This window comes from Branchiostoma belcheri, unplaced genomic scaffold (genome assembly GCF_001625305.1).
Source record: "Branchiostoma belcheri isolate BF01 breed outbred unplaced genomic scaffold, Haploidv18h27 scaffold8, whole genome shotgun sequence".
Classification (NCBI taxonomy): Eukaryota; Metazoa; Chordata; class Leptocardii; order Amphioxiformes; family Branchiostomatidae; genus Branchiostoma; species Branchiostoma belcheri.
This window is the reverse complement of record NW_017804464.1, coordinates 1,634,558-1,657,686: the sequence shown is the minus strand read 5'-3', so window position 1 is coordinate 1,657,686 and position 23,129 is coordinate 1,634,558. Positions and strand designations below refer to the sequence as shown.

The window sequence follows — 23,129 nt, the reverse complement described above, 5'->3', positions numbered from 1 at the left end:
TCATTCTCATAGGAGTTCTGTAAGCCTCAATAACTCGAAAACTGTGCCAAATGTCGAATAATAATCGCTTGTGTGGAGGGATATTGACATCAGTGATATGTTCCGTTAGAAGGTGATGAGTTTCCTGCTAACCACAAAGGGATCATTTCAAACATATCATTCTTTGTTTACTTAATCCAGAGATGCACTGTGTTGGGAGAAATTAATCATGCTTCAGTCGATAAAGTAGACTCATTTTTTTTTTTTTTTTTTTTTTTGTAATTGGCATGAGTTTTACTTCAAGTGCTATCCATCCTGGCACTGTTTGATGAAGTGAATCTTGGTTGAATGTAGGTTTTTGGATATCAGTCGTTATAAGGCCATGGCCATGTTGATTACTGTATATGGATGACATCCGCGCGCGCATGCATGAATTTTCGCCCGTTTTCAAAAAAAAGTTTTGACCCTACTGTAAATTGTACAAGGCAGCTGCAAAATGAGCAGATATATTCCGTAAATTGCAAAGGAAATATTGGAAAACGATACTGATGTCGAAAAATGCCAAAAACAATTTTAAAAGAAAAAAAGTAAATGTAAAAAAATAAAAATGTAGAGCCTATTATTCGCCATACCATACTTTGTGTGTAAAGTCAATTGTACAACCTTCATAATCACGTATATTTCATGATGAAAGCAATTTTGTTCTTTTATTTGTACGCTGGCATCAGTTTTGGGGTTCCCAGAGGATCATCAACATTGCCCAACAGGAACAGAAAGTCACAAGGGACAGTGTCGTGCATACAGCCTTGACTTTGAAAAAAATCTTAAGAAAGCGCAATATCTTTGGGTGTCAAAAATAATGCATGACGTCGTCATGCAGGTAAGAACTTCTAGATGATATCAGTCGAACATGGGAAGACAAATGCTTTCATTAAGTAGGCGTCAATAAATCATAACCAATCAGGGAGAAAAGTTATTGCTGAATGTGGGGACATTTTATCAGCTTCAGGCAGTCGTGTCTGTAACAGAACTATAAGTGCCAACACTAGCGGCCTTCCCTGGGGAGATAGTCATACAAATGACGAAGTTCTAAGAAGTAAAACAATAAACTGCACATAGGCCTGAATAAAACAAATTGCACACCGCTATTAAGTAGATAGAAGAAGAATTCAGTGTAGCCAAGGGAGAAGCTAGGACTATGCTGGCATTCCTGTATTCTTATAGGAATAAGAGACAGGGAGTACACTATACCATCTACCTGTTACTGATCTGAACAGTAATAGGTACACTTTCCTTAGCTTGCCGTTAGCTATCTATCGTGATTTTGTATTTCTGATAAACCACTGGTACCAGACACACTATGAATGTTTTTGATCCCGATTTGGAGAAAAAAATGCGTTTTTTAGCTCCATTAATTAGCAAATTGTGATGCATTTCCGCCGTTGCTCTCTGTACAAATTCAAGAGCGCCACGTGCGGTTTATATCATAACTGCAAAGGACAAAATGTTTCTTTCAGACCAAACAGCTACTATGCAAAACTTCACTTTATAAATCGGTTGACTTACTTGACTTACTTGACTTATGTCGAGTCCTGGTGTCCCTGGCCTCGAGACAAAATGGCTGACCAACACTCCCTATCTTCCATCACTTGACCCAAGTAGTCCACCTCCAGGCCAGTGTCTCTCCTTAGGCAGTCTATGTAGGTTGCAGCCGGTTAGAATACTATTACTGGGTTACTCAAGGGCACAGAATAAGAGAACACACTTCAAATGGGGTTCGTGATTTTGTTTTGCTGACGTTAGCAATCCAGCCGCACGGACCACAAGTTCCTTGCTTGGAGACGGTGGAATGTGTTACAGTTGGACCCCGCTTATCACTGAACAACAAATACTGTTGCAAAGTAACGCGGCAACACAATCATATCGTGCTTATACGCTGATAACAGCCGCATTGTCACTTCTAGTGGTAAGATCTAGATCTGGAGTGAACCAGCTATGTGTTAGGAGTTATAAGTAATGGGCTATCAATACATTGTTCTAGAGCGGGTAGCAAAGTGAACTTGTTTTCGTTCTTTGTGTCTGAGTAGGACTTCGCAGAAACAGACAATGCCTGCAAATGTTTCTGTAAACCATTAAAAATACAATCGTCGAAGTACAAGTTTCTAACACTGCCCTGTATTAAAGACTACCTGGGGAGGACAGGCATGTTCAAATTTGGCGCGCGAAAACCAGACTCATCAGCTGTTCCATTCATATGCAAATAAGCGTCACCCGTTGCCAGGGCCGACCAGTCCATGTGTTCGTTGGTTCCAGCTGAGAGAGCTCGCTTCCTCTGCGTGTGTGTGCAAGGCTTTACTGTCTGTACTATCCAACTACACGGCGATGTAGCGTGTAAAATCGTAATCGGATTATCAAACCAAGAAAGTCGACTGTAAAATGGCCAAGAAGAATTTCACGGGGGCACCTTTCGGCGTCCAGACCGCCAGGTTAGTTCTGTGTGTGTTGGTGTAACAAAATCCTGTCCGCTTCATTTGGCCCATTTTCAATCACGGCCGAATGTTGCGCGCCGCTGCATTTTCTGATTCTATCTCGACCTTTTGGGGCAAACCTGAGGAAACATTTTGTAATTGCAGCATTACCTGTCAAACGTTCTTGCAATACTAATAATGATTTCAGGGAGAGGTGATTCTTTGTAACGTTCTAGGTCGTCTCATGTTGTGCTATATTGTTTTAGAACGTCCATTTCAGTAAGGCCACAATATAATAAACTGTGTGTTTTTCCCATTTCCAAACGGATTTATAATACAACTTCTGAAAAATGCCATCTTAATTCACTGTTTGTTCTTACTTCCTCTAAATCCTTCACACAAGAAGCCAGGACTTATCAGTCCAATGGTCTGGTGTTTACGAAAGAATCATGGCGCATTGTTCCTATGTAGACAGTTGATTCAATTATTTACGCCAAAACAATACACGTCCCTTTTTCTCGGGCGATGGGCAACAAAGAAATCAGACGATACAAAGTTTCCTGTGTTGCCAGGGGACTTGTGGTGTAATGTCGCTATGTTTAAAACGCTGAGACCCATTCAAAGCCTTGTACATTGTAGTAGTACGCGAATTGAAATGGTTAACCATGCAACAATGTAAAACTCTGTAACACATAAACACATGTGACATATTTATACACATAGGAAAGTTTGAGTTCGTGACTTGCACTGCATATCTTTGTACTACTTATAGAATATAGCCTCTAGTCAGGGAATGATCATGGCCAGTATATCTTCAACACTAAGTCTTGTAAAGTTGTGACAGGTAACTCCTGTAACTAATAAAACTGTTTAAAATCAAGGGAACCACATTCAAGGCACGAACAACAAACCAAAGGAACGTTTACTGTTATACTTAAACTCAAACTGTCAAACAAGTAGCTATAAATTCTGTAATTTCAATTAGTGGGGCAATATAGAAGCCCACTTTACTGAAACAGGTGCAGTTTCATTCATATGTAGGAAAGGATAGTTTCAATGCTATCTTAGTATCGCAATGATGTTCAAATAATCATACAAAATGTAACGTTAGATTGCGTTGAAGAAGCATCCACCAACTATAGTTTTTCAAATCTGACAACTATCCTTTTATCAAATATCTTGACAAGATAAAAACCAGAAGATAAAGGTGAAGAAAAGATAGTGTCCTTGAAAAGTAGAGGGGTCTCCCTGTGTGTTTGTGAAGTAACTAATGCCCATTCATCCTTTTATAGGGAGGTATTATGTTCTGGAACATGCTAATGTTACACTCAGAATGGGGGCACACAAACACCAGTCACTGGTGAGGTTCTGTGGATATAGATGGTCTCCAAAGCTTTGGAAATTAAAAAAAACGTAAAGTGTGTCAATATGGGGAACAATGATAAAAAAAAAAAATCTGAACATTTTGCAATGGCAACTACAACTGTAAATTGCTCAATTTTCATAGTAGCAAAAGTTCACAGTCTGAGAAAAATTGAGATGTTCGCAAAACTATATATTCACGGTGGCAGCAGGTGAAGAAAAAAGAAAGTCAGGAATTATGTTAGTTGTAATGATACGTTTGTGGTACATAAGTTAACATTTTGTAAAAAAAAAAATCAGGAAATACAGAAAATGGGAGTTCACAGTGAAATCGTTTAGCATAGCAGCTACTTTAGGTTGTTTACTAAAAAAATGTATTTTATTTCTGCAAAGTAAGTCAAAACCAATGCCTGAATCCATGACATTAAGATTGTGTAACCTTAAAGACACACTATGTCTTTGTCCATTGATGATAGTGTGAGCAATTGTGCCTAAATGACATTACGGCATTGTTACATGAACATGACTATAAATTATTCAACACAGAATCTCCGTTGGGAATATCTTGTGAACAGTGATATCGTAATATTCTCATGTGTCTTCCTTTTTGCTGCCAGGATACAACTACCAGACATATCTGTATAAGTCAGAGAGTATAATATTGTCAATATGTCAGGATATATACCTGTCAACTTTTGTGTTCAACTTATAAGTTTTGTCGGATGTTTTTCATGCTGATCAACTACAGCAATTTTTTTAACATAGCCTTCTGAACTCTGCTTGTTGGCAATAGACAGTCTGTTAATTAAGCAATCAGTATTGTGGAAAGTTGTGTAAAAGTTGTGTTCTGCATTGAAAGACCTTTACAAGTGGCTATAATACGTGCCAGTTCCATGGTAAATTTGAAAAAAAACTAGAAAGAACAACTATGGTTGTTTTGGTTTCATTGTAACATATTTTAGACATTTAGATTAACTTAAGTTAAATTTTGAGGTTCAAATCCAATGCAATAATTCTTTAACCACCCCCTCTACAATTCTGAGAATGGACTCTCCCTAACAGGTACCTGACACCTGTTAGTTGTACCTGTAGTGCCCAGCAACCAGCATGGCACTGATTACAGACCTCGTGTCCACTCAAGCAGAAAACAAGCAACCCCTCCCTACTAGATTAAAATTCTTTAGACCAAGAGACCTCAGGTCTTTTGGCTTGATCCAGGGGGTACGTTCAATATTGTCTTCAGTGGTCGCAAATCTTCACTGTAAACATATGAAGAAAGGATCAGGTGTTTGTCTATGACACCAAGAGTAGAAAGATTACTTTGAGTAGCTGGGTTCCTAAAAATATCTGTTCAGACACCAGGGTACTGCACTATATAAACAGTACCTGGTGTATTGTGGCTAATAGCCTATGTCGCATTTAACTAAGAATTTGGTATGGTTGTTATCATTCAAGAGAGATATCTTAGCAACAGCATAATAGTATGCATACAAAATTATGCATCTTTTGTTGAATTAATTCTTCACTTCATGCAATGTTACTTGTATACAGGAATATTGTTACTATAACAGTTTTTGGTGACCAGAGGCGTTGCTGTATTACTGAAGATTTGAAAGATATGGGAAGAACAAAACAGTGAAAATGTTTTCTTTTCTGTCATTAAACCTTTTGATGATCAGTATTTTCAATGGTGCATTCACTGCCACTGGCATATCTAACTTCAATTACATCTTTTGTGTTTTTTGGTTAATGGTAAATGGTTAACGTTTGGACAGTAGCTTTCCTGTTTGCTTAGTGTTTTCTCTTTCTGCTTGCTGAAAAATATTTGCATGTCTGGAATCCTTAGCTTGAATAGGGTTGTCTCCACAGGCAAAGCTTTTAAGATGGAAGTTTTTTTTCTCTTTCTATTGTGCCCAACAGTAACAAATACAATACAATACGCACAATAACAACTTTTAACACAGTTCAGTTATTAAGTGCCGTTGCCAGGATATCAGTGAAAGGTTATGGGCAAATATATCTGTATGTGAAAGGTTTATATGCATATACAGGCATTATAGGGGGTATTTGATACATAGTAACCATTCCACTCTACCAAACAGACCATTCAACTACTCTATACTGTATTGAATAGGCCTTTTTGGAAGTCACCGTAAACACTTGAGTGTATTTTTGGTTGTAACTAACTCTAAAAAAGTCATCCATTAATAAAAAAAGATGAGGAGTTCAAACTATTTGTTCACATTTACATGTATTCCCAATAGTTCACATACATGCAGGTCAGTATAATGTCACTAAGTGATTATCTATGTGACTTAACACTAAGACTCAAGCCATTAGCTGTTTTCCCTTTGGGGTACTATATCCTTCTTGATGTGTCCAGCTCAAGAGTACACAGCTGTTTTACCTGAGCACCCTCTTACACCACTTCATGTGGGAGTAACATTCTACCAAATGACTGTACACACCACTTCATCTAACTTAGTGGTCTCTCTTGTGCCTTGTTACTTGAAGATGGTCATTTGGAGCTAATTTCTTGTCTTGTAGAAGTTTGTAACTCATTGAGATGATTAATCACCTTAATACATGATAATATCAATAATGTTGTTTTTTAAAAAAAGAAATGATAGAGAGGGACCTGAGTGTGTTCGCATATTATTTTAGGTCATGTGTGACATGAATTTTAAAAAGCAAAATGGTAAAATTGTACTCCAACCAAATCTTATCTATTTATATATGGCTTGTTTACTTTTTTGTATTTAAGTATGGGCATCAAATCTTAAGTATAGGTAATCTGGGCATGATTGAATGTGTTGATAAGCTTGCTTGATTGCTATCATTATGCATGTGTTAGATGCTAAGCAAAATTGTATAATAATTATTAAATTTTTGTATCACATCTATCATACATGTATATCATGTTCTGTTGCTGCAGGTTTGATGTTGCCGCTGTGCACCCCAAGAGTAAGAAGCCAGGAACCTTCACACAAGTTCCCTACGACAAATATTCCACTACAGAGCTGGTGAGGAAACAAAGACATGTTTTCTCTTGATATTTTGGTAACAGTTAGAAAAAACATTAAGCAACTTCATAGCTACTTCGTTGAGCTTTGTATGTTTAACTTTGGCTTTATAGAAGACACTAAGTAACCCATATATAGTCAGGTTGTTAAATATCACGTCTTGGATATTAAAGGGGGTCTGCATGGTTCATTACAGAAGCGGAAGCTTGGTCCCGGTGTGTACGAAGTCTATCCGATCATCGGCGCCTTCAGCCAGCAGCAGGTGGAGGAGCGTGCGGATGGTCCGGGGTGGGAACGCGCGTATGAGACCCAGCGAATGGCGGCCCTCCCGCATCTACTGAACAGGGACCACTGGGAGAGAAAACAGAGACAAGTAAGCCTTTCCTCACATGTAATATAGAGTTATAGAATTTCATGATTTAGGAAACTAATGTCATTGGAGAGGTAGGATTCCTGAGGGTAAAGTAGCAGTTTTTATGTGTCAAGAGCCTGACTTTACCAATTGTATGGGTATCACAACACATAGTACAATGTTCAAGAAAAAATTCAGCAGTAATTATTACATTGTCATGCAATGCACAGAGATATAAAAAAAATGCATGTAATATACAATGAACCTATAAAGAGTTTAACACAATAATCTATAAGTAGCTGTAAAATTATCTTTAGTTGCAACATTGGGAAAAACAGCGGCTTCAAGCAAGTAGTATTTTCAATGTTACACATAGTGATAAAGATCTCTTGTTCATTTCCCAGAAAAAAATGCTGGGGCCTGGCACCTATGAGGTCCATGCGCTGGACTTTGTCAATGCTCTGGACAAGAAACCTGCGAGTGTGAGGGGCATCATTCAGACCAAGGAGCAACGGTTCAGGGAATGTGTCAAGGTACATTTATACACCTGTTAGCTCCTTCTTCATGTTGAACTTTATAGAAATGTAATTGATACCATGAAATCACTATCTATGATTCAAAGATTAAGTTATTAAAGTGCTGGAATAATCAGTTACTTACATTTAACATTATACCAAAACTACCAAGAACATGTATCAGACATTAAAATACCAACATCGCTAGACAAGAATCACTTCAACACAAATATATTGAGACAATGTTTTTGAATCACCATTCTATAATATACTGTGATGTCCATCTGTATAATGTGCTATACTGTCATATGAAAACAGTTTTTCAGCCCCTATTGCTTGTTATAAGGTCTGGTAATAGACCACCAGACCAGGGAAGTATGGAAAGTGTGGAATCTCTATCACAGGAAAACAAACAATTTTTCAGCACCTATTTGCTTGCTATAAGGACATAATAACACTCCTTTCCTATACACAATACAGTCGGAGGAGACCCCAGGCCCAGGTACATATGGAAAAGGCGGGATCCCTGCAGCTGCTAAAGAGGAGAAGGCACAGGAGTCTGCCAGCAGGGTGGGACTACTCAGCTCAGGGGCACCATCCTCCAGGACACTGCCCATTGTGGTAGGACAACCTCCTCTGTTTAAACCTCTGCCTCCTGGCAACTAGACTGATTATGTGGTTAATGGATGCAGGGAGAAGGTTATTGAAAGGTCAAACTGTCCTATACTGTCTGAAGAGTGTAACAACCTACCAGGGGGAGATGTCTACAGTTAGAAAAATTTTCATTTCTGTGATGCGGGCATGTTGAGACAGAGATCTTAGATAAATTTAGATGCGTAGTCAATATCTTCCTCAGTGTATACTGGTTATATAATATATACAGCAGTTAGCTATATATATTACACTGAACGACTTGTTACAACTTAAACCTTTGAATATCTAAATCTAAGCTATCTATTGAGGATGTCCCTACTGTACTTGGTGGGGACACTCTTGGTGGGGACACTCTACAATATCTGAGTTATGTGAAGAATGATATACCAGTAGATAAACCTGACATCCTTAACAATGCAAAAAGTTGTCTCTACATTTAGCAAAATTGCTAACATACTCTACATAGTAGAATACTATGATTCAATTCTTGACTCTGTACTTTGTTCAGGGTACGGACTTGGCACCTGGTAGGTACGAGAGGAAGAGTTTTACGGAGGAGCTGTCGGACAGGATGGTGAGCAAGCGGGGACCGTACGACCTCTTCACAGGGGAACGCAACAAACCCATCACCGTGGGACACTTCGCTGTGCCTGTGAGTTGAACCTTTCAACATGATGGGAGATCTTTGTATACATGTGGAACTGTTTTTCTAAGAGCAATGTTGACTCAGCATTCTGTGCATGATTTGTATTGTCTGTTGTCAGTTCCTCGGCTTGCTCTGGATACACATAATCTGTAACTACTAAGAATTATTTTCCACTTGCCTTGGTTTTATCAAGCAGACATACTTTGTATCAATAGGAATATGAATACGTGAAACATTTTGATAAATTTGAGATGTTCAACCTCCTTCTTATAACCTTGAGTAAGACTATTGTTACAAGCGGTCCTGTCCTTGGTGCTGAAAGCTTTCACCTATAAAAAACTTTTAAGTACTCAATACAAAAGTACTATGTTGAGAAAAGCTCTAACCAGGATCTCTTCTGGTAGATCACAGTCTCTACCCTGAAATATATACATGTAACAGTTACATACATATGTGCAGAATAAAGACTGGACGTACCAATCCTAACATTTGTTTCTCCCACTAGAAAACGGCCAACCTGGGTCCAGGAGAGTACGAGTTGAAGAGTTTCCTGATGAAGTGGTCGGACGAACACAACACACACAAGGGCAAGTTCAGCAAACTCGCCCAGCATCCAAAGATTCCTGGGGACAGGATATACTGTCACACCCTGTCACAGTGCCCCAGACCTGAGGTAAACAAATAAACAAAAACATTGTATTTTCAGAGCTGCTAAAATTGGACAATAATAATCAAATGTGAATCCAAAACAACCACATTGTGACTGATAGATACATGATAGAACCAACATTATCAAACATCAAACAATGTCTAGTTTAGCATTGACTGCTACATCGTCTATACCATATTCATAACATGGCCGAGGTCATCTTTGGGCAGATGTTGGACTAATTGTCTGGCAGGCCGTTTTTCTTACATGCAACTATCCCTGGTCAACAAACACTGGTATGATTTTCCATCCCAAAATCTGGTTGGACATTAACACAATCACTAAATGCAAATGTAGGACAGAGGCATCAGTAGAGCATCACAATGCACCATAATTATGTTTACCTTTGCAGAAGGAAAACATTGTTTTTGTGGTGTTTCCTATTTTTCTCCAAACAAATACATAGTAAAGTCAATGTCCTGGACCAGACAGCTGTCACCATGGTAACTGGTGCTGTAGCAGACACTCTGTGGTGTTGGGATACGTTATGTAGCAGGACAGAACAGGAGGGGTTGCACACAAATATTATACATGTATAATGATATGGATGTGTTTGAATTAGGATAAACAGAGCAGTAGTTTGTTAGACTAGACCATGTGAAGGTAAACATTATACTAGTACTTTTTTTTTCTAGTTATGATGTGTTTTTCCCTTGATTCTTCCAGGGTACTCCAGGTCCTGGTACACATTCTCCAAAAGAGATCCCAACAGCCTCTGCACACCACCTGCCACCCTTCAAGTCTTCTGCCGAACGCTTCGACAAACGAGCCAATAAATTCTTCCTGGGAAGTACAGTAAGTGTGACTATCAAAACAGATTCACAGTTTCCAGTCAGTTCACTCAGTTCTGTTTGATGGTCTCATTTTCTGTTTTAAATTGAAAACTTATGGGATGTTAGATTTTCTGTTGAATGAATTCTTCTCACAGTACACAAATGTATTAGTGTCATGCAAGTTAAGTCTTAAGTTTAAACACTGTAGATAAAACCATTTCAGAATTTTCTTCTTCTGAATTTGACTATCCCTCTCCTCTTATAGTTCACCATTTAGCCAATTCGGTTTTAAATTATGGGATAAGTCTTAGCAAACACTCAACAAGCAAGTGAAAGAAAATAAAACATAATCATGATACGTAGTTTCTTCTTTGAGACTTACCGTTCAACTTCCCTTCCCAGAATCCTGTAGGCCCGGGTCGGTACGAGGTGCGACGGTGGGAGCGTGCTCAACACGTGAACGCCAACAGTAGCGTCTTTAACTCCAAGACATCCCGGCAACAGAGTCTGTCCAGGAAGAAGTTCATGAAGTGAGTCATTTTTTACATTTCCAGTGAAAAATGTACAATCAAGATTAACGTAGTAATATTTTTCTGTGGTGGGCATCCAGATTTTATCAGTATACATGTAGATGCAGGTTAAGTACATGTAGGTTAGACATTTTTTTCCAGAAAAGCATGTTAGTCTATTGGTTTCGAACTGACCAGTCTAAGTTTCTCTTAAAAGTACAGTAACTGTCATTCACTGTATATTAATTCTTCCAAATTTCATTCCAAATAGCACATTTTTGTATCTTGTATGTATCTTGGTCTTTTTAACCGTTAACGTTTTCTTTGCAGCGAGAGAATCCGAATGAAGGATGTGCGTGTACAAGACCGGGTCTTCATCGTAGAACCACAAACACCCGACACTTACCTGATGAACATGAACCAACCACAGGCTATCGCTGTAGCCTAGCTGTAACAACGCTGAAAAACATTTTATAAAAAAATTAAGGGATTGTTGAAAGAAAAAAGTTCACGATATTCCATATTTCTTCATCTAACTCACACCTGCAATGCTGAATACCTCAGTCATGGTATGAAAAGGGATATTTTTACATTTTCTGTTGAAATATACTGACTGTACAGGTGGGGGTTGAAACAGAGTAGAATGCTGCTATACATGTACATATGGGTTTACTTTCAAAGTTATTGCTGCTAATGATTGAAAGTGAAAAAGGTAAACATGAAGGAGGCACATCCAATATATTGGTACAATTTTCATAAAACTTAACAGTCTGACAATTGTCTACTGATAAAGAACGAAAAGAGAGAAGCATTTTTTGAATGCCCAAACAAATCTTTGACATTTATGTCATCAATTTCATAGCCTGGAATCCAAACCTATTGTAACCGCAGTCACTTCCATCCTAGTTGAGGAGAGGACAAGGAGACTTGTCAGCCATGATAAGTCTGGATACCAGGCTAGCGATTTGAAGACTTGTTGTCATGTAACCTGTTTTGTTATGTGCCTTGTGGGAAGGTGTTACCTGAGGGATATTTGGGAGGAGTGTAAAGCCATTGGTTTGAAGTTGTTGTGTGCTTTTGCTGCTACATATAGTAGAGAAATCGTCATATATTTTCTGTAAATATACAACTCCGATGAGTACTAGTAGGGTTGATTCCATCTCAATTCCTTTGTGGTATGAAATATTGAATACTGTCTTTAGGGTTTTGTGAGAATATAAAGACTTGTTATTACAAAACCCTTATGTGTACGGGATACTTTGTGAGTTTGTAAGAATTGTAAGAGTCTGTAAAAATCTATAACTAACATTACCTCGAAAAAATTAAAAACAAAACAAATTTCTGCTTCTTATTATCAGTAACTAAACTGTTATGAACGAAAAGTTTTACAAAACCTTATTATGCATTAATCCTGAAATAACTGAATGGAAGCATTTTCCTCAAAGAGGAAGAATAATTTATTAATTACTAGTACATTTTGTACATGGGAATGCTATATCTAGAAATCATTGTCCAAAATACCCAACACATGTTGACATGGACTTAAACTCAAGTTAAAGGTCCACAGTGATGATATCTTTTGATCACTTTTCCTTTCTCTCTGCTGGTTTTGTTTTTACACCAGACTTCAAGAGTTCTACTTCTCAGTTTTAGTATTTGTCACTAGTCCACTGGGTTTTCCTGTGTCTCTCTGGTGTAGACTGAATGAATGGCTTGCTGCACTTCCTGACCATTGGGCTGATGCATCCTCTCCTTGTGTATCTTGAGATAATCCAGCCGATTGAACGATTTGCTGCATTCCTCACAACTGTAAGGTCTCTCACCAGTGTGAGTAAGCATGTGCCTCTTCAAAGCAGCCACCAACTTGAACTGTTTTCCACACTCCTCACACCTGTAAGGTCTCACACCTGTGTGATTAAACTTGTGTTTCTTCAAACTAGTCAACCTATTGAACTGCTTGCCGCACTCCTCACACCTGTAAGGTTTCTCCCCAGTGTGCATAAGCAAGTGTCTCTTTAGACCTGTCACACTAGCGAACTGCTTGCCACACTGCTCACAAGTGTGGGATTTCACACCTGTGTGTTTCCACATGTGAGCCTTCATCTCAGCCAGTCGAATGAACTGCTTGCCACACTTTTCACACATGTAAGGTTTTTCACCGGTGTGAATCATGATGTGATCCTTTAGATGACGTTGACTGGAAAAGTTCCTGTTGCAGGTCTCACACCTGTACGCTTTCTTCCGGGCAGTGGGAGTGTGAGTCTGCATGTGATTCTTTAGATAAGACAGTAGACCATATCGTCTGCCACACTGCTCACACATGTAAGGTTTCTCCTCACTGTGAGTTTGCTGGTGCCTCTTCAAGTTACCCAGCCTATTGAACTCGTTGCCACACTCCTCACACCTGTAGCGTTTCTCCCCTGAATGAGTTCGCATGTGACTCCTCAGATTTTTCAGCAAATTGAACTGCTTGCTACACTCCCCACACTTAAGGTTCTCCCCTGTGTGAGTGCTCATGCACAAGTGTTGCTTCAGATCATGTAGCTTTCTAAACTGCATGTTGCACTTCTCACATTTGTGAGTCACCCGTATGCAAGACTGCTGCAAGTGAACCTTCAGATGATGTTGCTGAGTAAACTTCCGGCCGCACTTCTCACACGTAAAAGGTTTCTCCCCAGTGTGAGTAAGAATGTGCATCGTCAAACGACCAGGTCTCGAAAACTGCCTGCTGCAAACTTCACATTTGTAGGGTTTCTCCCCTGCGTGAGTTTGCATGTGCTTTTCCAAGTCACATAGCTTTCTAAACTGCCTACTGCACTCCCCACATAGGTGATTTTTTCCTGTACAAGTCTGTAAGTGGTTCTTTACCTTGTGTTGCTGGCTGAACTGCCTGCCACATTTCTCACAGCTGAAGGGCTTTTTGCCAGTGTGAACAAGCATATGTTTCTTCAGAAGATATATCTTTGAAAACTGCTTGCTGCACTTTTCACATTTGTGGAGTTTCACCACTGCATGGGTTTGCATGTGCTTCTTCAGATCAGATAGCTTTCTAAACTGCCTACTGCACTTGTCACATTGGTGATTCTCCCCTGTACAAGTCTGTAGGTGAACCTTTAAAGTATGTGGCTGACTGAGCTTCCGGCCACACTTCTCACAGCTAAAGGGCTTTTCCCCGGTGTGAGTACGCATGTGTCTCTTTAAACGAAAAGGCGTAGTGACCTGTTTGCCGCACTCCTCACATCTGTAGCGTCCCTTCCCCGTGTGAGCACACTTGTGGCTCTTTAGATTTTCCTGGCTACTGAACTGACTGCTGCACTTCTCACACCTGTAGGGCTTTTCTTCAGCTTCTGTGCCCGTGTGTAAGATTTCTTCATCACCACAGTCGTCACTGTCTCCTCCCATCCCGTCTTCCGTCACATCACCTGATTCACTCTTCTTCTCCATCATTCCATCCTTCCTTCCTGCACTCTGTCCCAACCTCTCAGAGGGAGGGAGGCACGTGGCAACAGTTAGCACTGGAACCTTCAATACAGACACATGCTGTTGAGAATCTTGAATCAAATTCAAGATGGTGGAAGGCTTAACAGGTAGTTCACTCTCACTCAGAGTTTCAGACAGTCCTCTTTCAGTGGAAGTACAAGCCTGGTCAACAGGGACCCCTGCAGGAGTTGTTGATTGTTGTGCTGCAGCAAAGCCTTCTGTTGTACCTCTATGTACCATATCGCTGCTTGTATCCTTCATGTTTGTTGACTCAGAAATGTTGCAGTCATCCACCACTGCCCTTTCCTTGTTGGTGCCTTCCCTAGTTCTCTGGATATCATTTGTGGCTTGAGGTTGGGAGATGGCATTTGTCAGATTTGCAGACTGCTCTGCACTGTTGATGTGCATTTCTTGGCCATCCTCTCCTGGGATAGTGTCAAGCGGCTCTTCTGTGGGTATAGCACCTTCTACATGTTTTTTTCCACTCTCTTGCTGTGGTGAAGTACAGACTGAGTTTTCTGTCACAGTAACACTTTCTACATGGGTTTTTCCACTCTCTTGCTGTGATATGGTACGGAGTGACACAGTTGTATATGTGTTTTTCACGTGGACTTCTTGTCCATTTTTATCAGCCTCGCTATACTCTAAAGTCATCAGGTTATGCAGGAGGGCGACCAGGGTGCGTTTGTCTACGCCCTTTCCGTCGACCTGGATTTTACGCCGGCGGAGCTCCAACATGACCTCCTCCATGTAGAGCCTCGGCAGCACGGACAGGGAAACCTCCTTACACAGCCCCGACAGACCTTTGGTCACCAGATCACTCAGTGACATGGCCATGGTTCGGACAATTTGTGTACAACTGAACCACACTTCTGCTTGTTCTCTGTAACATAAACAACAATATCAATTAACGTTACATGTTACACTTAAAATAGATCTCACTAAATATTCTGCCTTCAGTAAGTTCGAACATTGGTTCAACTTTTGGACACCTCAATCGTAAAAACTAAAATCAACCAGACATTTGTAAAAACTTCATGCACAAAAAGCTAAGATAATGTTCCTGCCTGACTGTAACATCATCACTTCAATCAGTCAGTTTAGTTACCAAGGTAACCCCCCCCCCAACCAAGTAACTTTTCTATCAAATCAAGGAGGTTAAAAAAGAGATACAATCAAACAAATACCATTTGAACTGCCCATAATGGTTGCAAATAACAAGGACTAATATGAGCTCTAGCTACGAAAGCACATGTAACAGTGGGGGGGTTGTATTATAAATTTAGTAGCGCCTATAACCACCACCACCCCCCACACATGACTTTTTTTTTTCGTGACATAACTGAGATCGAGATCTGTGTGTAACCTCATTAACGCACCTGAAAGTTAGCTTGGATACAAGCGTGTCTTGAGTGAAGTGCGATCGCTTGCAAAGAACGTGGAAGACTCTGAAATGTCAGTCTTATTCTACAGTCTGCGATCAGCTGTGATCGTGATCACATTTCCGGTTACTCGTAGTAGCCCGTGGGATTGTGGGTAAAAAACATGGCGGCCCCCAGTGACCATTTTCTGCGTTTTCTGCAGCATTTCTAAATATTTTGCTGCTTTTCGAAATACTCAGAGGTACAATGACTACCAAACTCCCGGCCAAGGTTGCAAGAACGCTAGAGTGTAAGCAGGGAGCGGTGAGGGCCGTCAGATTCAACGGTAAGTAGCAAGTTGGGAATCTGGGAAGACGCCCCCCTCCCCGTTGATTTGTTTCCAAAAAAAATTGCATCGCGGTGAATAAATTTTACCGAAACTGAATTCGGAATTGAATGAAGAATTACATGCAACGTTATATTATGTGCAAGGGTACCGAAGTAACGGGTTCCTCACTGGCCGCCCAGTGCCGAACTCACGGGGAAAGTGGCGTCGACACTCGGGGCCCTGTTCGGAAGAAAGCTCCGTACTGGAATTCTAGTGCAGAAACGGCTTTGTTCCAGTGCTGAAACACCGTCAGGACTGGAATTCTAGAGCTGAATCTTGACTCGGCACTCGTTTTCTGGTGCTAACTTCCACTCAGCACTCGTTTGCCAGAGCTCGGAGGCCGTTCACCACTGGATAGCCAGCGCTCGGAGGCCGTTCACCACTGGATAGCCAGCGCTGAATTCCACTCGGCACTCCGCGACCAGTGCTCGGAGGCCATTCACCACTGGATAGCAAGTGCCGAAGTCCCTAAGTAACGGGTTCCTCACTGGATCGTTCCAGTGCTCGGTGACTCTTGGCGCTGGGAGCCGAGTTCTCAAACCATTTCGGCACTGGGCCTCTGGTGCTTACGTCGGCCGCGCGGCGTATAGTACAGCATCGTAGGCCAAGTCTACGTCTGTAAAAATGTGAGGATCTGAGCCTTGCAGTATTGCCCTGCCGATCACCTTGTCGCCCCGATTATAATTTGATTCCCGGGCGGTACGATCTCGAAAATATGAGTGTTAGAGTTCAAAGGCGGCATCTCGATACCCTTTCTAAAGACAAGGTTTGATTTGCCGATTTAGAGTTTCCAGTGCTGAAGCCGCCGACACTGGGCACCAAGTGTTGACGTACCTTCGGCACTGGAGATCTAGGACGGAGGCCGCCTCACCTCTGTATACCGAGTGCTGAGAAAGGAACCCGTTACTTCGGTACTTTTGCATATTATGTCAATATTTTACTAGCAACATAGTCATAAGTTTCCCGTTGTTTGAACTTATGTGTCATAGGGTCGGGACCATAGTCACCATATATACATGTATATATGGTGACTATGGTCCCGACCCTATGACAGCATTTCTAAATATTTTGCTGTTTTTCGAAATACTCTGGCGTTTTTGTACAATGACTACCAAACTCCCGGCCAAATTAATTTGTTAACGTACACCCTGATTTTGTCGTTCTTGTTATTGTTTTACATATATTTTTGTTAACTAATACACATATGCCATCAAGATTTAATGAAAATTTTCTATCAAACCGGCGTTAGTGTTAAGAAGGAGGTTATATTCTTGATTTCACAGTTTATGATGGCAATGGTATATTGATGAGTACATGTATCCTGTCATTAGTGGCAATGGCAAAACAATACTGTACTGGGCTGATGTAATCATCTAACAACTGCCACCCCTTTTCTGCAGATGATGGGAACTACTGTCTGACATGTGGCAGTGACAAGTCTATCAAACTGTGGAACCCGCACAAGGGCACACACATCATGACATACTCCGGACACGGATATGAAGTCCTGGATGTTGCTGCGTAAGTATCTCAACACTCAAGACTTTCCTTTACACTCAGATTGTCATGATTTTGTCTGATTAACCTTTTATCCTGATACTAACTTGAACATCATATTCAATTATCAGATGAATCATTGAAAAAAATTTACCTGGAAATTGGATTGTGACTGTGAGTGTGACACTTAGAAGGTTGATTTGATTATCTCTGAAATCCCATCACAATTAAGCAAAGTGTAATGCTTTTCATTACTTCTTTATTAAAGGTGCACGTAGGGTATCAGTTTCATTTGATACCATAGTACTGTAATATACTCACATCTAACTCTAAGTGTAACTTGGAATGGAGTCCTTTTAAACTTAGTTTTTACTTAAATACTACTTAAATACAAATAAAGAAATATGTATTTTCCCACTCGTATACATAGTTTTGCTCTTTAAAGTACAGTGTGTTTTTCCTCCCAGGTCATGTGACAACAGCCAACTAACGTCTACTGGGGCGGACAAGATGGTAATATTATGGGATGTCTCTACAGGAAAGATGGTGCGAAGGTTCAGAGGTCATGTTGGGGTGAGTATCCTTGACTGAGGTTTGATGGATTTTTGCATACATCTCTATGAACTAACGTTATATGATAGACTTTTATTAGCATTAAAGTTTGAAAAAGTTCATCTAAATTAAACGTGGCAAGTTCCATAAGAGAGATTCAGTCAAAAATTCTGGTAAGTCAACTTTCTTTAGTTGGAGAATAGTTTATTTCTCATTATGATAGACTTATATATGTCCACTTACATTTACAAACAACAAGTACAGGTATAGATATTTTGCAACCTATGTGTCCCTACTACATGAAATTTGTTGTCTTTTTACTCTCCAGCGTGTGAACTGTGTGAAGTTTAATGAAGAGTCAACTGTCATTGCATCAGGTGAGGTTGCCTAGACTCCAGTACTTACTTCGGGTCTTTGTATACCTGAAGGAAGTACTGTAGTGTATACAAAATGTCAGATATTGTGATTTTCTTCTACACAACCAAGGATTCTTCAGATTCTTCATCCAGAATTTTTGTTTTCATTTTGCTCCTCTGAAATTGCACTGGATGCCTTTAACATCATGGTGATCTGTAAGGTGCAAGTTATATTTCTAAAATGTTTCTCCTCCAGGGTCTATCGACACCACAGTCCGACTGTGGGACTGCCGCGCCAAGAAATACGACCCCATCCAGATTCTGGATGAAGCGAAGGACGGAATTTTCAGCATAAAATTATCAGACCACGAAATCCTCACAGGGTCAGTTCACTTCCAGTTCACTACCAGATTACTTGAACTAAAGTTACATTATCTGACCCATGCACATAGACGTATATGTGTATCTGTACAGTATGTGTACATGTATTATAACAATGAAAATACAACTTCTTGTTGTTCTTGACTTCAGGTCTGTGGATGGCAGAGTTAGGAGATATGACTTGCGTGTGGGAGAACTGCTTGTAGATTACATAGGAAGTAGGTGCTTTGTTTATTTGGTTAATTTGAGATCATAGAAACTGTAGAAAAGGTAAATACAACCTTATATGAGGCGTTCTGCCGAAGTGCTATTCACAATACATTATGGGTTTCGAACAGGTGCAATACGTGTTGCTGACGACTGCTCTTATACATGTACCTCATTATGCCTTTCATGTCTTTCAACACGACTTTCAATGATTTCCTCTACTCCTGTAGGCCCGGTGACTTGTGTGTGCTTCACCAAAGATGGCCAGTGTGTCCTGAGCTCGGCACTCGACAGTACTCTCCGACTGTTGGACAAGGACACAGGCGAGCTGCTCGGGGAGTAAGTCTGCCTGCAATCAAGATGCCATCTTTTAAACTGTTTTATTTTTACCTTCTGCTCATGGAGGCATCCATCTTGGTCACCTGACCCAGCAGTGCCAATCTCATGGTTTATCTTGGTCACCTGATGCAAACCAACCAATCACATGATTCATGTTGATCACCAGAACCAGCCAATCATACGTGCTGAGGGTACTACTGTCTTGTTTGAAAGACCATTACTGTTCAATAGCCAATATTGTCTCACTGTTATTCACTGAAGAGAAATTTTCTTCATGATTTGTTGATTGAAAATAGTCCATGTAGTAGTAGCTTGCCTTGTTAATTTTGTCAAGTTTCCCAAGTGATTCTATCCATAATCCAAAGACTATTGTAGTTGGACCATCCCTTACAAGTATAATACATGTACAAGTTTTTTTTTTTACTTCTGCATGTACTTTGCTTCAAGAAGAATATCCCCAATGTATCAGACAAGCTCAACTCAAAAAGAGCTAATCTTTGAGTAATGTGTTGGTATTTCTTGGTATTTTCCTTAGGTACACAGGTCACAAAAGCTCGGAGTTTAAGACGGACTGTTGCCTGACCAACAGTGATGCACATGTCGTCAGCGGCTCAGAGGATGGCAAGATTTACTTCTGGGACCTGGTAGATGTAAGACTCAGATTCTCTTCATTCATCACTTCCACTCTCCCTCTCTGAGAGTTCTTGTCCTACATAATTGTCTAAGGCCCCATTCCCACTAGGATAAAATTGTCCGGATCAAGTCGAATCAATTCGCTTTGATTCGGCTTCAATCCGGCTCAGTCCAGCTTGAAGCACGACCAAAGCGAATCAATCCTGCTGGATCCAGACAATTTTATCCTAGTGAGAATGGGGAATAGCTATTATGACCTGGTCTTTCACTACCCTCCAAGCAGAGATTTAGGCTTCTGCATATTTTTGACATGTTTTGAGGCATTTTTATTCAGCTTTCTTTTTTGGACTGGTATCTTTTTGCATGCCTTCGGGTTGCAAATGGTAACTGTCTGGCAAATGGATACTGCCTGGCCATTTTTTTTTTTTTCATACTGTCTTTACAGCCACCGAAAGATCTGCTTGGAGATTTATATATATAATAGCCTTTCACTTCTTTTCTCCAATAGACCAATGTAAAAAATCAATTCTAGCTTATGATATTTTGTTCTTCAAAAGCAGCTTGTTCAAGGCCTGAACTAGGACAAGTTTTTCAACAGGAATCATTAGGTATGATCACCTGCAGTATCCATCTGAAATGTGTTGCATTTCTGCTAAATACGTTATGAATAATCTCCAATTTTCCCCAATGTTTTTCAGAGCAAAGTTGTCCACACACTGTCCAAGGCAGGAAGAGGTGTTGTCCATTCCCTCAGCTATCATCCCTCCCTCCCCTGCATGCTGTCAGCTGCTGAGAACGTGGTCAAGGTCTGGAGGGAGGAAGACTACCAAGAGGAATAATAGTCCCCAAAGTCCACAGGCAATTTTAACTGGGTAGAAAGGTGGGACTTTTCAGCATCGTTGGAGTCGGTCGGACCAAAAATGTTGCTTCCTGGTGTGTTTTCTAACTGGCAGGAAAAGTTGAAATACCAGTAGCATTAGAAAGCTACCTGAACTATATGTATGACTGTTCCGAATTGTGCCAGATTATTTTTGTAACTACTGTATGTATTTGAAACTTCTGCAAGCAATCAGCTTTGACGCATAACTCGAGAATGAAGCAAATTTGTAGGAAGGAAATAAGTAGGAATAAAATAGAGACCGTGTGGAGTATATGCTATAGACAAGGAGGCCTAAAAATGTCAAAAGTTTCATTTTTCTATAATTGAAAAAGCGGATATTCATCCCTTATCACACCCCTGTTTTCGAATCCCTGTTTCAAAAAGGGCCCGTATCTCGCTAAGGAAGCCTCGCTCATTCCCAGATTTGGCCATTTCGCGAGTTGGGAAACGCAATGGGCTCTTATGGGGTTTTTACTCCGGGTCTTTACTGCTCTTGTTCTTGACATTAAAGCTCATCCCGAAAACCTAAATGTCAACTATCTGTTGGGAAAGATCCGTTTTATTCGGGCATCTATCTGTTCACTTTGAGACAATTACTCATAGAACGGCTTGTACAGGCGGCTGAATACAGAGCGTTTTTGTCAATATTTCTTCCTTTTCAGGTTTCACGGAGCCAATAGTCGCTGGAAAATTGTATCATTTATACAAAATAAAACTCCGATAGCGCATCTACACCAAATGAAATACCCGGTTCAAACATTTTCAATAGCATTATGAACGTTATAGACGGTAGATTCGTTGAACTTCCAACATGTGTGATATTAGCTACATTTGCATACCAGTAGTGAATGGATCGTAGTGAATACCTGGCATAAGTAGCTATAGTGACAACATTCATTTTACCAATGAAGTAAACACGCTCACATAAAAGAAGCACATGTCTCAAAAGTTATTTACGAGAAACTTTATTTTCTGTTACATCATCAGCTGTAAATACAGTATTCAGTAGGGAGCAAGCTACTCAACCCTGGCAATCGTCCATCTAGAACTGCCTTCGTCAAAAAGCGAGTGGGCATGTGGTGTTCACCACACTATGTGTTTAACAGTGTGCGGATGGCGTTCAGCACCAAGGACAGGCACCGTTTGCATGTAAACTTGTGGAGTAAGATCGAAGAATGCCTGCAAGCCTGGGGCGTAATCGGCCGTTTTGATATTACATAATTGGTAGCCAGACGACTAAATGGTTCATATACAACAGCATATAGCGTATGTAATCGGTGCAGTCAATGAAAAGCGTAAAATAAGCTATATTATTAGTGCCTGGATTTTCATGAAGGCGGAATCAGCTTGCCCGAATGCAACGTAACATGTAGCCGCTGCCATTGTGAATTTATCGTAGACCGTTGACAGTTCCACTCCTACCTTCCTCAAATGCATACCATTTTTTATGTAAGGTTTGGCCAGCTTTAACAAGTCCCTGTACTTTACGGACGCTCAAAAAGCGAGTGCGCGCGTGTGGATTTCACCATACATACTGTGTGTTTTACTATGAGGATGGCGTTCAGCACCAAGGACAGGTACCGTTTGCATTAGAAACATGTGGTGCCGAGGCGGATTGAATTAGCAGATTCGTACTACTATACTTTGACCAAATTGAATACTTATTGCTGCTGACACTGCCTGTGTGCTATTTTGACACAAAGCAGTTCGAAATTTTGAGCAGAGGGCCAATATTTTTCTGTGGGGATTGATTTTTGGCGGTAAAGTAGTTGTGGTTATCAGGGTAAATTAGACCAGCTGTTGTTCACTGCTGTGTAAAAGTCACAGTGGTACGGTCCACTCAGTCTGCGTCTGTCGGAGCCACGCGGGGAAGACCAGGAATTATTTATCAACTTTTTGGTAAATTTTCGGCTTCCAGTTCGAAAAATCTTCATTCTAACTTGTAGAAGAAATCTTTGGGGATGGTTCTACGGCGGAGTTGTGCCGTTTTCTGCATTTTGGGCGAAGAAATTGCGGATTTCCTGACGTGGTGGATTTTGGAAAAGACGAGAAAATGGCGCCCGAA

The 23,129-nt window shown here is 40.4% G+C and overlaps 3 protein-coding genes across 3 annotated transcripts; 2 read left to right on the top strand and 1 right to left on the bottom strand.

The window, feature by feature from the left end:
- Positions 1–2,258: 2,258 nt before the first annotated feature.
- On the top strand, positions 2,259–11,451 carry LOC109486373 (lymphocyte expansion molecule-like). Its single transcript, XM_019790202.1, has 10 exons — positions 2,259–2,465; positions 6,745–6,832; positions 7,029–7,205; positions 7,589–7,717; positions 8,180–8,320; positions 8,862–9,005; positions 9,505–9,672; positions 10,375–10,503; positions 10,884–11,011; positions 11,321–11,451. The coding sequence occupies exons 1-10, from the start codon at positions 2,416–2,418 to the stop codon at positions 11,436–11,438; spliced, it is 1,272 nt and encodes a 423-aa protein (XP_019645761.1). The 5' UTR covers positions 2,259–2,415; the 3' UTR covers positions 11,439–11,451.
- A 1,034-nt stretch (positions 11,452–12,485) lies between these two features.
- LOC109486275 (zinc finger protein 883-like) lies at positions 12,486–14,754 on the bottom strand. The gene has a single exon (XM_019790061.1). The coding sequence runs from the start codon at positions 14,729–14,731 to the stop codon at positions 12,653–12,655; it is 2,079 nt and encodes a 692-aa protein (XP_019645620.1). The 5' UTR covers positions 14,732–14,754; the 3' UTR covers positions 12,486–12,652.
- Positions 14,755–16,021: 1,267 nt separating this feature from the next.
- Positions 16,022–21,998, top strand: LOC109486324 (WD repeat domain-containing protein 83-like). Its single transcript, XM_019790142.1, has 9 exons — positions 16,022–16,177; positions 17,620–17,740; positions 18,184–18,289; positions 18,597–18,645; positions 18,881–19,007; positions 19,156–19,223; positions 19,443–19,551; positions 20,087–20,201; positions 20,883–21,998. The coding sequence occupies exons 1-9, from the start codon at positions 16,099–16,101 to the stop codon at positions 21,021–21,023; spliced, it is 915 nt and encodes a 304-aa protein (XP_019645701.1). The 5' UTR covers positions 16,022–16,098; the 3' UTR covers positions 21,024–21,998.
- Positions 21,999–23,129: the final 1,131 nt, after the last annotated feature.

Coding starts and splice junctions, on each gene's coding strand:
- LOC109486373 (XM_019790202.1), top strand. CDS start 2,416: ATGGCCAAGAAGAATTTCACGGGGGCACCTTTCGGCGTCCAGACCGCC. Junction 7,718..8,179: donor GGTTCAGGGAATGTGTCAAG/GTACATTTATAC, acceptor TACACAATACAG/TCGGAGGAGACCCCAGGCCC. Junction 8,321..8,861: donor CCAGGACACTGCCCATTGTG/GTAGGACAACCT, acceptor TACTTTGTTCAG/GGTACGGACTTGGCACCTGG.
- LOC109486324 (XM_019790142.1), top strand. CDS start 16,099: ATGACTACCAAACTCCCGGCCAAGGTTGCAAGAACGCTAGAGTGTAAG. Junction 17,741..18,183: donor GAAGTCCTGGATGTTGCTGC/GTAAGTATCTCA, acceptor TTTTCCTCCCAG/GTCATGTGACAACAGCCAAC. Junction 19,008..19,155: donor GACCACGAAATCCTCACAGG/GTCAGTTCACTT, acceptor TCTTGACTTCAG/GTCTGTGGATGGCAGAGTTA.
- LOC109486275 (XM_019790061.1), bottom strand. CDS start 14,731: ATGAAGGATACAAGCAGCGATATGGTACATAGAGGTACAACAGAAGGC.